The sequence below is a fragment of the Mus pahari genome, chromosome 10 (assembly GCF_900095145.1).
Source record: "Mus pahari chromosome 10, PAHARI_EIJ_v1.1, whole genome shotgun sequence".
Taxonomy (NCBI): domain Eukaryota; kingdom Metazoa; phylum Chordata; class Mammalia; order Rodentia; family Muridae; genus Mus; species Mus pahari.
In genome coordinates this window covers 54,606,379-54,617,884 of record NC_034599.1, presented here as the reverse complement: position 1 = coordinate 54,617,884, position 11,506 = coordinate 54,606,379, and the positions used below count along the sequence as shown (strand labels likewise).

General features: G+C 49.6%; 1 protein-coding gene across 1 annotated transcript in view; it reads right to left on the bottom strand.

Moving 5' to 3' along the window:
• Nucleotides 1–459: 459 nt before the first annotated feature.
• The window catches only part of Gramd2a (GRAM domain containing 2A), a 38,892-nt gene continuing 27,845 nt past the window's right edge, over nucleotides 460–11,506 (bottom strand). Inside the window, exons 2-11 of the mRNA XM_029542849.1 lie at nucleotides 9,375–9,470; nucleotides 8,156–8,213; nucleotides 7,728–7,803; nucleotides 7,070–7,173; nucleotides 6,408–6,506; nucleotides 6,092–6,163; nucleotides 5,571–5,633; nucleotides 3,254–3,398; nucleotides 2,919–3,015; nucleotides 460–568 (exon numbers count right to left, since the gene is read on the bottom strand). Coding sequence (XP_029398709.1) covers nucleotides 460–568; nucleotides 2,919–3,015; nucleotides 3,254–3,398; nucleotides 5,571–5,633; nucleotides 6,092–6,163; nucleotides 6,408–6,506; nucleotides 7,070–7,173; nucleotides 7,728–7,803; nucleotides 8,156–8,213; nucleotides 9,375–9,470 — 919 coding nt within the window. The remainder of the gene's footprint in view (nucleotides 569–2,918; nucleotides 3,016–3,253; nucleotides 3,399–5,570; nucleotides 5,634–6,091; nucleotides 6,164–6,407; nucleotides 6,507–7,069; nucleotides 7,174–7,727; nucleotides 7,804–8,155; nucleotides 8,214–9,374; nucleotides 9,471–11,506) is intronic.

Here is an 11,506-nt window from a genome sequence, read left to right as displayed (position 1 = left end):
GCTTAGTGTACAGAACTCCTCAACTGATGAAAACACAAAAACAGTCTAACGTTCTGTTTCAGTCCAAAAGTTGTAGGAGCCAGTTAATCTGTAAACAGGTACTTCAGATCACTCACTGAGGGAAGTGCTGGGAGGGGTCTGGAGGAAGGATCTAGAATATGTTCTTCATACTCAGTCTCAGCACAAGCCACAGTATAAACCCCAGGAATCCTTGGTAGAGACAGCACCCAGAGCATCCTTGGATAAGGTGTGGGGATGAAGACCAAGTGACTGTTACCTGCACATGAGAAAGATGCTTAGATCAGAAGAAAGGCCTAGAGACTCTGCTCCTCTCAAGGGTGGTCCAGAGTGAGATCTGTGTACCCTGCACACATACCCAATCCTGCTTAGGGCCAAATTCAATCAGTGGCAGCCTGACCCTTCCCTTCTACCCCAAAGGTATTAGGGAGAGAAAGGGCCTTACCTGTCCCTTGGGAGTGGACTGCCCCAGCTCAGGGAACATAACTGCTGTTCCAGCCGGGAGATTCGGAATGCCAGATAGGACGAGGACAGGACTAGAAAGCAGATCCTAGAGAAACAGGGACAACGAGGGCTTGACTTTTGTCTTGTTCTTGATTTTCTGGTTTTGGTTTTGATTTAAAGATTTATTTGTATTCGTGTGTGTTCAGGTGCTCACAGAGGCCAGAAGAGGGCATCAGATCACCTATACCTGGAGTCACAGGTGGTTCTGAACTGTCCGACACAGCTGCTAGGAGACACAACTCCTGTGCAGGCTTACCTGCTGGGCCATCTCTCCAGTCCCAGTTTTGTTTTGTTGAGACAAGGTTACACACCGTGCAGGCTGACCTCAGACAAGATATGTAGTCATGGATGGCCTTGAAGTACTGAGCCTTCTGCTTCTACCTCCCAATTGCTGGGATTATAGCCACGTGCAATCTTGTCTCATTTATACAGTGCTGGAGATCAGACCCAGGGCTTTATGCAAGCTAGGCCAGTACTCTGTAACTGAGTTACAACTCCAGCTATTGTTTTAGTTTAGGTTAGTTTTGTTTTTTAGAAGTCTGAATATACAGCCCAGGCTGGCCTAGAACTTACAGAGTGGTCCAGACTGGCCTCAAATCAGTGATCCTCCTGCCTTAGCCTCATGGTTACAGCCATGTGCATCATGGACCTTTCTCTAGAAGAAAAGGCATTGGTCTCCAGAGGCTTACTAGAAACAGTACCAGAACTATCCTATTCCCCAAACTGGATGGTTTAAAGAGCCCTTTGCTCCTGTCCATTGAACAGGCAAACCCTGGCACCATTCTTCTTAGAGCCCAAGGGGTGGCTTGTCTTTTCAGAAATGTCCTCACAGTGAGCAGGAATTCAAGGCCCTTCTGCAGAGCCATGGAGGAAGCCATAGCCAGACAACTATTGTCCTCCTTGCCCTCTCACTAGCCACCCTGGTTCTTCCTGCCCTCCTTCCAGACCATTAAGGCGATGTCAATCTCTAAGGCAGGAGGCCCATTCCCCTAGAGGGGCTGAGGTTGTAAATCAAACCTAACCTGGTAGAGACAGAGGGTGTGGATGACGAAGGGTTAACTACCTAACTCCTTGGGTGGACTGAGAAGATCTGGACGGGAATGTTGACCTAGAACCTGTGTAAACTCCTGAGCACCGCATGCTAAACCCATTGGCACCTGCCACTTCCAGACTGCAGGGGAACTGACCTGCTCCCCAAAGTCCCCCCTTTCCGCCCTGTTAAACCCCCAAACTCCCATGCCACATAGTCTGACTTCCACCAAGACTGCTCTGAGTAAATAAGAACTCTATTTTGGAGATGCTCATCTTCTGCCCTCTTCTCCCATGTCACCTCCATCAATTCCATCTACTGTTTGGTGCCAATACCAGGAAGGGGTTTTGGGGTCCCACATCCCAGCCCCTCTCCCCGGGTGACCTTTCCAATATCCCCCCTACCCACCTCAGTCTTTTTTCTGAGACCCATCCCAGGGAGCACACGGCCTCTTGCCAAGCTTCCTAGGCCTTAAGAGCCGCCAATCTCAAGTTGAAACCTCTGAGTTTTTAGTCCACCAAGTAAATGAGTTTGGTCTTTTCTCTGCCTTCCTTTCTCTCTTCTGTTCCCTTTACTATCTCCCAAAATCAAAGCAGAGGCTCCTTGCCACCTGTCTACTGGATTGCACCCACTACAGCTCACTGGAAGGGAAGGCCTGACTGCTGTCTTGCGGGTGCTCCAAACCAGACCCCGTCCATAACTCCAGGAATTCTTTGGCTTTTCCACCTAACTTCCACAAGCAGGGAATGCCCTCTTCTGCAAATCAGGCTCATCCCTCCAGCCATATTCTGGACCTGGATGACTGCCTCTCCCTCTCCCTCTCAGGCTGGTTCAAATGAGAGACCCTGCCTCAATACATAAGCTGAAAAGCAATCAGGAAAAACACCTAATGTTAACCTATGGCTTTCATGTATACAGGCATATACATGCACTCACATACATTTGAATATGCATATATATTTTAATATACACAAATATATATATATAAAAATAAAGCAGGAAAGGGATGCAGACAAGCCAGGGGTCCTGAAAACTGTCCTGATGGTAGGCAGTGGGAGAATGTGTGTTTTCCTGGCTAGTATTTCTCTCAGTGATCTGATGGGCTCCTCAATTCTGTTAGCCCCTTCTCACCTCAAGCCAGAGAAGCAACTGTTCCTTTTATCAACAGCTGCGCTTGTCATAGCACTGCCCGAATTCTAAATACAGGATCTCAGAAATAAAGCTGGGAGCATGAGCCCTGAGGCCTTCAGAAGCCACCCAAGTGCTTGAAGTTGACTTGGAACACTCCCATGGGTCTAGATAATAACCAGCCCACCCTCTGAACCTGATTTCAAACACCTAATTCCCACCCAGTATAAATACCTACATCACAAAGATGACTTTGAGGAGCCGGGAATCCCACAGCCTCAATTCCTGGTCCGTGGTGGGCTCTTCCTCCAATGCATCTTTCTCACAGACGGCCTCTGCAATGGGAGAGCGGCTAGGCAGCTTCCTGGGGCACGAGGGGCCCCAGCCAGAGTGGGGCAGCTCCCCCTCCCTTCATGTGCCGAAGCTGCTTGGGCTCTTGGATTTTTCCATATGGATTTGGGCAGAGGAAGAAACAGTTCTCAGAAGCCTGTCCGCCCACGCTGGACCCTTTGCACAGAAGAGAAAGGGTTAAGTCTCTGAAAGCAGTTGCCACAGACAGGATCCAGAACTCACCAGACCCTGGAGGCTTCATGGAGGGGAAGCAGCTATCAGTGCATTCTGTCGGTATCCGAGAGATACAAGAGATGCTGTCTGGGAGTGACAGGGGTGGGGGGCCTGAGCATGCTTTTCTCCACTTCAGCTCAGGGATAAGGGCTTCCTGCAGAGAAGACAGACCTTGAGTATCCTGTGTCCTGAGGAAGCCACTCCAGGTTCTCAGCGTTCTCCCCAGCCATTCCCAACCCAGAGGCCTACTTGGGAGTAGAATATAGCACCAGCACGTCTCTCCTAGCCACTGTCTGGCTGCAGCATCCCTCTGCCGAAAAGAAAGTCTTTTATGTATTAATAGGTGTAACTATATTGTTCATTATTATTACTAAAGTGACATTGGGTTGAATTTTACATCACTTAAAATAACTTTAAACATACATACAATGCACTGTAACCATATGGACCCCATTACCTTCTCTTAAGACTTTCCCTCCCACCCAGCAGATCCTTTTTGTCTTCCCAACTAGTCCCCCTCCGATGTTTATGTCTGTTGCATTTTCGTTGTTGTTTTTATTTATTTATTTATTTATTTAAACTTATTTTATTAGATATTTTCTTCATTTACATTTCAAATGCTATCCGGAATGTCCCCTATACCCTCCCTCTACCCTGCTCCCCTGCCCATCCACTCCCACTTCTTGGCCCTGGTGTTCCCCTGTATAGGGCATATAAAGTTTGCAAGACCAAAGGGCATCTCTTCCCAACAATGGCTGACTAGGCCATCTTCTGCTATATATGCAGCTAGAGACATGAGCTCTGGGGGTACTGATTAGTTCATATTGTTNTNCCACCTATAGGGTTGCAGACCCCTTCAGTTCCTTGGGTAATTTCTCTAGCTCCNCCATTAGGGTCTCTGTGTTCTATCCTATAGATGACTGTGGGCATCCACTTCTATATTTGCCAGGCATTGGCATAGCCTCACAGAGATAGCTAGCTATATCAGTGTCCTTTCAGCAAGATCTTGCTGGCATCTGCAATAATGTCTGCGTTTGGTGGCTGATTATGGGATGGACCCTCGGGTGGGGCAGTCTCTTTGATTGATTGATTGATTGATTGATTGATTGACTGATTGATTATATGTAAGTACACTGTAGCTGTCTTTCAGACACCCCAGAAGAGGGCATCAGATCTCATTATGAATGGTTGTGAGCCACCATGTGATTGCTGGGATTTGAACTTAGGACCTTCAGAAGAGCTCTTAACCACTGAGCCATCTCTTCAGCCTTCATTGTTGTTTTTGATCTACCAAGTTTAGAGTTCCTCCTACAAGCATGGGCAACTTACCAGTAGTTAAACCACCAAAGAAAATAAGGTCCCCCTCCCCCAAAACAGTATCTTTGAAGTCCACAGTGGCTAAGTTAGGTCAGACAATCTGGTGCGTGCTCAGATCTGAGTTCAAGACAGCCTTGGATGGAATAAATTATGGCCTCTTCTAATCCACGCTCTTAACTGTGAACCAGCCACTGACCTTGGCAGAGGTGATTTAACAGCTCCTATTAATACAACAGGGAACATCGCCTTCTACCCCTTGCATGGTGTTCTGTATATTCCATGCTTGGCTAAATGCTTAATAGTCACCGAGGAGGTGCCAAACCCCTTGAGGCCAGTCACTCCATCTCTGCACTCAAACTCAGCTCTCGATACCCCACGGCCTCAGCTCCCGTCAAGTCGGAAGACTGGATTGTCAGTGACAGCCCTGAGGTTCCTTTTGAAATGGTTTTGTGTGNGGGGGGGGGGGGTTGGGGGGGGAGAAGTTGTCTGCTTGAATGTCTGTGTAACCATATGTATTCAGCTATCTTAGGAGAGGCAGGAAGAGGAATTGTTGGATCCCCTGGGGCTGGAATTAGAGATGGTTGTGAGCCCCCGTGTAGATGATGGGAATTGAACTCAGGTCCTTTGTAAAAACTGCAACTACTCTTAACCACTGAATGCTATTAACCACTGAGCCACCTCTGTAGCCCCTGGCCTTAGAGTTCCTCTCTAAGGATATGTCTGTGGCTCTGAAGGTCCTCCTTCTTCCACCAAAAGAAAGAATGGATGGTTGGCTCTGCATCCATTTGGTATGGGATTCAACCTGGCCAGTGTTTGAAGGATAGAATTCCGTTTAGAGAGAGCTAGCCTGCTAAGGACCTATGTGGTCTGCATGGCATGTAGTCCAGGACAGCCTCTGGCCCAGTGCGGCCACTGGCTCTAGAATCTGGTGCCCTCATTCCACATGGTGGTCCCAAGGTTTTGAAGCCCCGCTCACTCTTAGGCCCTTGCTTCCAGCCTCGGCTCTCACCGGGGACTCGCATTCGGCTTCCTCCGGAAATTTTCTTATACTCAGGCTCTTCTTGCTGGAAGGCTGGGGAGGAAAGGGAACAGGCAAGATCAAAAACAGGGAGGCCCCGTGAATAAGCTACTTGGCATCAGGCAGAGCCCAGGTCATGGTGGGTGGTTAAGGGGGTATCCCAGGAAACTAACTCACTTTCTATGCCTCTGCCTCCTCCCCACTTCTCCTTCTTCATCTTGGCTAGAGGACATACATACTGAGAAGCAGCCATATGCTCCTGTCTATCTGTATACTAAGGAGGCACAGGTGAGGGCAAACCTACGTATGAGCACACACAAGAACAAACCAAAAGATGTGCAGTGATGCACAGTCCAAATAAGCCTCTGGTGCTCTGAGCCCTGACATTCAGTCCCCGCACCCCTCTGCTCCCATTCCCTGGTGCTAGAAAGACAGGCTAATCTCCTCTAACTGCCTTCTTCCAAGACCTGGGTGCAGCCTCCCAGCTCAACCCTTGCCTCTGGGTTCCCTACCTGTAGGTGAGTGCAGACCCTCCTCAGCATGTCATATACACTGTCCCGGGAAAGCAGAGACACAAAGACATACTGGGACATGAAAAGAAAACAGAAAGCACTAGGGTGAGGTGGGACTTGTTAGTCCATGGATTGGGGGGTAAACCTCGGGGTTCATGGGGCCATGAGAACAATTGAGCCTGAAATACCGGCTGGAAAGCTACCTGGTGGGGACAAGTAAGGGTCTGGGAGTCGGCCAGGGTCAGTATCAGGCCCTGACATTCTGGAGCTCTGATGGGGAAAGGGACAGGAGATGCTGGCCCAGTGACTCACAGACCTTCTGGCTGGTGTTGGTGGTGATGGCCAGTCCGTTGGGAAGGAGTCGTGCCATCTTGTGTTTTTTGACCAATTGCACAGATACCACAGGAATGACCACCTGAGAGAGGGAGGGAGGGAGGGAGGGAGGGAGGGAGAGAGAGAGAGGCATACAGACTCTTAGCTCTCTGCACTGGCTCTCCATCGCTAGCACTCAGTCAATAATGCTCACTCACCCTGGTGAAGCCATGTTTGTGTGTGGTAGCAGGGGGCGTCTAGACCTTCCACTTTCTCATTCAGAGCACCCTTCCAACTATCACTCCTTGATAACTCACTGTTTCCCATTCCGAGTCCCATGAGCTGGCTCTTAGTGACTCCCCCTAAAAATGACACTGCCCTCCTACTCTGGAAGCATTTCTGAGACACCTGAAGCCAGCATAATCTAGCCATCACTGTTCAGGCCAGATGTATGGTCAAGACCAGGCCTGTCTCAGAAGATCTACTTCCTTGGACATGGGATATCTTTATTCTGCTCATCCAACCAGTGAGAGGCCTCACCATGTGCTGAGCACACAGAGGGACAGGAATGACTTGAGGCATGCCCATGGGACAGAAGACTATCCCTTTCCTGGTCCAGGGCAGGGGCCTTCCTGGGGAACAGCAGCCCTTACTACTCTTCACTACCTTGATATCCTTGCCAAAGAGGCTGGCATGGAAGCAAAGCCAGTTGGGCGAGATATAGAGCCGACCGTGGAGAAGGAGGTCTCTCTGGAGGGCACAGGAACACACTGAGAAGTCACAGGAGAAAAGACAGCCATGAGTGAGGTTACCCCCAGGAAACCCACCTTTTCACCTGTCCTCAACCTCTCCTGTCCCCATCCCAAACAATCTATCCACAAGGACTCAGAGGACCTTCTGCCGAGTGTCCCACCCCACCCCACCCCACGGGACTGCTAGATGTTTTCTCTTTCTCCATTACCCATGAGGCCTGAACAACTTCCAGCTCAGGTCTCCAGCACTGGATCCCTTTTACCTCAGGACGAGGCTTTACCCTGCCCCGAGAAGAGGATCTAGATTGTGCAAATGTCCCTCCATGCTCAATGAGAGGCCTGGGCTGGGGACAACACTCACTGGTAAGAGAGGAACAGAAAGATGACAGCCTTACCTTTCATCAGGGAAACATGCATAACTCAACTCCATATCCCAAATCACCCCAACTCCTCATGCTTTTGAAGAAAAAAGGACCAAGTGCATCTAAATTGTTCCCGTATGTAAATTAAGCATAAAGGTACCCGAGTAGATGAACCAGGTGCTCGCCAGCCATGTGCTGGAAACAGCTCACCTTTGAGAACCATCTCCTCCACAGGGATATCTTTAAACAGCTTGTGGTATTGTTGGTTGTATTTGCTCAGTAGTGTCTGCAAATGTAAGACCCAGCTCTGTGAGGTTAGAGGCTAGAGGTCAGACCGCACAGGGCCTTATCCCAGCCACCAGGAGATCATGCCACAGGGACACCCTGGGAACTTTGCCTGAAGCCTCTGGTGAACAGGTATGACGTTCTAAGCCTAGAGCATCTCCTGTTAATGTTGAGTTCTGACAGGGAGTCAGTGACCAGAGGGGACACATTATCCCCACCAAGGCAAGGGCACTCACTCAGGTCTCCTGGGTTCTTGCTATAACAGGCTTGTGGCCAAGGGGCCAAGAGTGAGTTTGGGCATCCCAGGGCACTTCCCTCAGTGAGCAGTACAAAGGCAGCCCCCACACACTTACCCCTTCCCGGCCATACTTCTTTATCTCTTCACCCTTTGAGCCTTCTGACCAGTGCAGACTGCAAAGGAGACATTCCATTCCAGCCACAAGAAACCCTTGAGTCCTGCCCAAGTATCCTCAATGCCAATTCTGCCCTGGCTTTGAGCCAGATGATTGGAGCAGAGGTTGGAGACTAAGGCCCTTCTCTAAGAAACACAGTAAAATGATAAGAACTTCGAGCCATTCCTCTCTGGGGAGGGGCACTCACAAGGCCCCCTTCTCATGCAGGTCTGAGTGCCACAACCACAAAGGTATGCTTGGCCCAAGCATCAGTCTCCCAAGATGCTAAGGAGCAAAGACACTCCAAGTTCTCTAGCCAAGGAGTAGGCAGGGGCACAAGCAATGTGGGTTCAGTGGCCACAGTTTGTGGGTGTGCATGATGGCAGCATTAGACTCACAGCTCCAGGGCCATGGTCTGGACAAATCTGCCCTCCTTGAAGCCTCCTTGGGCAGCCTGCAGTTCCTCATCGAGACACTCCGCACACTCAACTGACTTACTGAGGCTACAGATCAGGAAAGAACTCGATGAAATACAAAGCTGTGCCCTGGCCAGGTTGGCCCAAGGACAGGTGGGCAGGGTGGAGACTAGTAACCTGAGAAGCCTGGCCCCTGTTAGGTCCCAGTGCACAGAGACAAGCTGGAGGGTGGGAGGAAGAGGCCTCAGCAGTTTGTGTCCAACCTAAAAGGCATACTAAGGGATCCTGCCTGCCTGTCTGTCTGCCTGCCTGCCTGCCTGTCTCCCTCATTTGAGTGTGTGCAGGTGTATATGTGTGTATGCTTGTATGTGTGTGTGTGTGTATGCTTGTGTGTGTATATATACCTGTGTGTGTGTGTATGCCAGAGGGCAACTTTGAATGTCATCCTTAAGAAAGCTATCCTCTTTTGAGGCAGTGTCTCTCACCAGTCCAATCAGGTAAGAATGGCTATCCAGTAAGCCTTGCAGATCCTCCTGTTTCTGCCTCCACAGCACCAGAATTACAAACACACACCAACATAACCGGCCTTATTCTTTTCACATGGGTGTTGGGATTGAATTCAGGTCCTCGTGCCTGGACAGACAAGACTTTGCTGCCTGAGGCACCTTCCCAGCCCCTTAAGGTCCCCTTGGTAGCCAGGTTATATCCTGACAATTCCCACGCTTCCCAGTCTGGACTTATCTCTGATTGGGAAGGGGCCTCACCTGCCATCATCTGGAGGCTCCTGGACCTTTCCTGGTTTCTCCGTGCAGGGCACATGGCTCTTCAGAGGTGCCATCTTCCCGTGCATTTGTTGGTTGCTAGAGGGAAATGTGTCCATGTTAGAAAGGGAAATTTGAGGGCATCTTTCCCTATTGGCCACACTGTGTCCAGGGCAGCTGTTCTGTCCCCTACCCTTTGATGTACAGGGTAGAGTTTAAGATGTCATCATTTGGAGCCACCTTTCAAATGCTGTGCCCATTAACCCTGAGACCAGCATTCTGAGAGGGAACTCATTTCCCCACATCCAAACACTACTTTGGGTAAAGTAGGCTTTTCTCACCTCTACCAATCTGATAGGCAGAAATACATCATCTTCATTTGCATATCGTCACTGATAGGTGCCTCCCACAGCACACTGCCTGGAAACCTAAAGCTTGGTTAATGCCTGGCCCAGGGTGGGGGTGGAATCAGCCTGTCTTCTCCTAGGCAACTGCTAGTCTGGGCAGAGTGGAGCCTCCTGCCCCACCCAGGAGGAAGGACACAGACTTGTTCATGCTGAAAGCAGAAGTTTTGAAGGTGCCCAGGCAGCTACTGTAAACTCTCAAGTTCTGGGAAAGGCCACCGTGCACAGGCTCCTTTATCAAATGTCAGAGACGGGGAAGGTAGATTCCAGTCTGCCTACATGTGAGTGTACCTGGGATGGGTGGAGCTGCACCAGCCGAAGAAGTGGTGGCCTCAGTCACCTTCAGACAGTTGGAGTACCTCAGCCACAACAGCCAAACTATTTCAAAAATGTCTCAACTCAGGAGGAAGGAAATGTTCTTCCCCTGGGCAGGTGGGGCCTCCCAGGAGCCTCTGCGGTCGCACCTCCACCCCGCAGGCAGTCCGCAGACCAGGACTCCCTCCTCCCGCTTTTCTACCAGTAAAACCTGAGATCTCAGCATAGCCCCCAACCGAGTGAGCTCAGAAGATCTTAAGGAAGAGGGGTGGCCAAGAAGCAAGGTCAGTTCAAAGTCTGGAGTATGCAACAAGGTCCTGCACGCTGGTCCTGCTGCATGCAAATAGCTGGGATAAACAGCTGTTAGCTGAAGTCTGAGAATCCCAAAGGCTCAGCTCCTCTCAGTTCTGTGACCAGACCAAGGCAGGGCTCTCTTTTTTTCAGGCTGGGGAGAAAGCTCAGTCTGTAAAGTATTTCCAGGCAAACGGAAAGACACAAAATCCAATCAGAGAACCCTCCTGAAAACAGCAGACATGGGTCCCACACTGTAATCCCAGGACTGGGGAAGCAGAGGCAGGCAGTGGGCTCTCTGGGCAGCCAGGCAAACCTACTAGAAAAGCTCTAGGCCAATGAAAGACTTTGTCTCAAAAAAGGAAGGGCAGCTCCTGAGGATCACTTAAGGCTGATCCTTGGCACTCATATGCGCATACACAACTGCAACATATGTGTGTGCCCTCACATGCAAACAAACACCTTGGTTCTTTAGAATTACAGACAATTACAGAGTTAGCCCAAGGTCTCCCGGGACCCTTGGAGTTTTCCCACTCTGACATCCTCCAATCATAAGACTACATGTCGGGAAACTTAACCCCAACAAGGGACAGAGCCTGTCCAGGGTGACGTGGTAAAGGTCCAGGCAACCTCACTCATAAAATTGGCCTAGTCACATGTAACCTGGTGACCTCTGTCCTCAACCTCACAGAGGGTTTGACACATACATCAACATACACAGGTATACACTGCATGCCGTTTCAGCCAGTGATGGCCAACTCATATCTAGCTCCCAAAGATCACCCCACCCAGTGATGTCATAGGCATACTCCACCATGTTTGCACAACAGCCAAATCTACTCCCAACACATTTCTCAAAAGTATTTCTCTGTGGTGAAATGAGACATGATTGTATTTACTGAATAAAGTGACAGGCTATGTTAGTGATTAATGGGTCCTAAGGTTAATTTCTGGATGTGTCTGCTTTTATCATTTTCTACTTTCACAGTGTTTTTTTTTTCTTTATACTGAAGTGTTTTTTGTTTTGTTTTCTTTTGTTTTTGTTTTTCGAGACAGGGTTTTTCTGTGTAGCCCTGGCTGTCCTGGAACTCACTTTGTAGACCAGGCTGGCCTCGAACTCAGAAA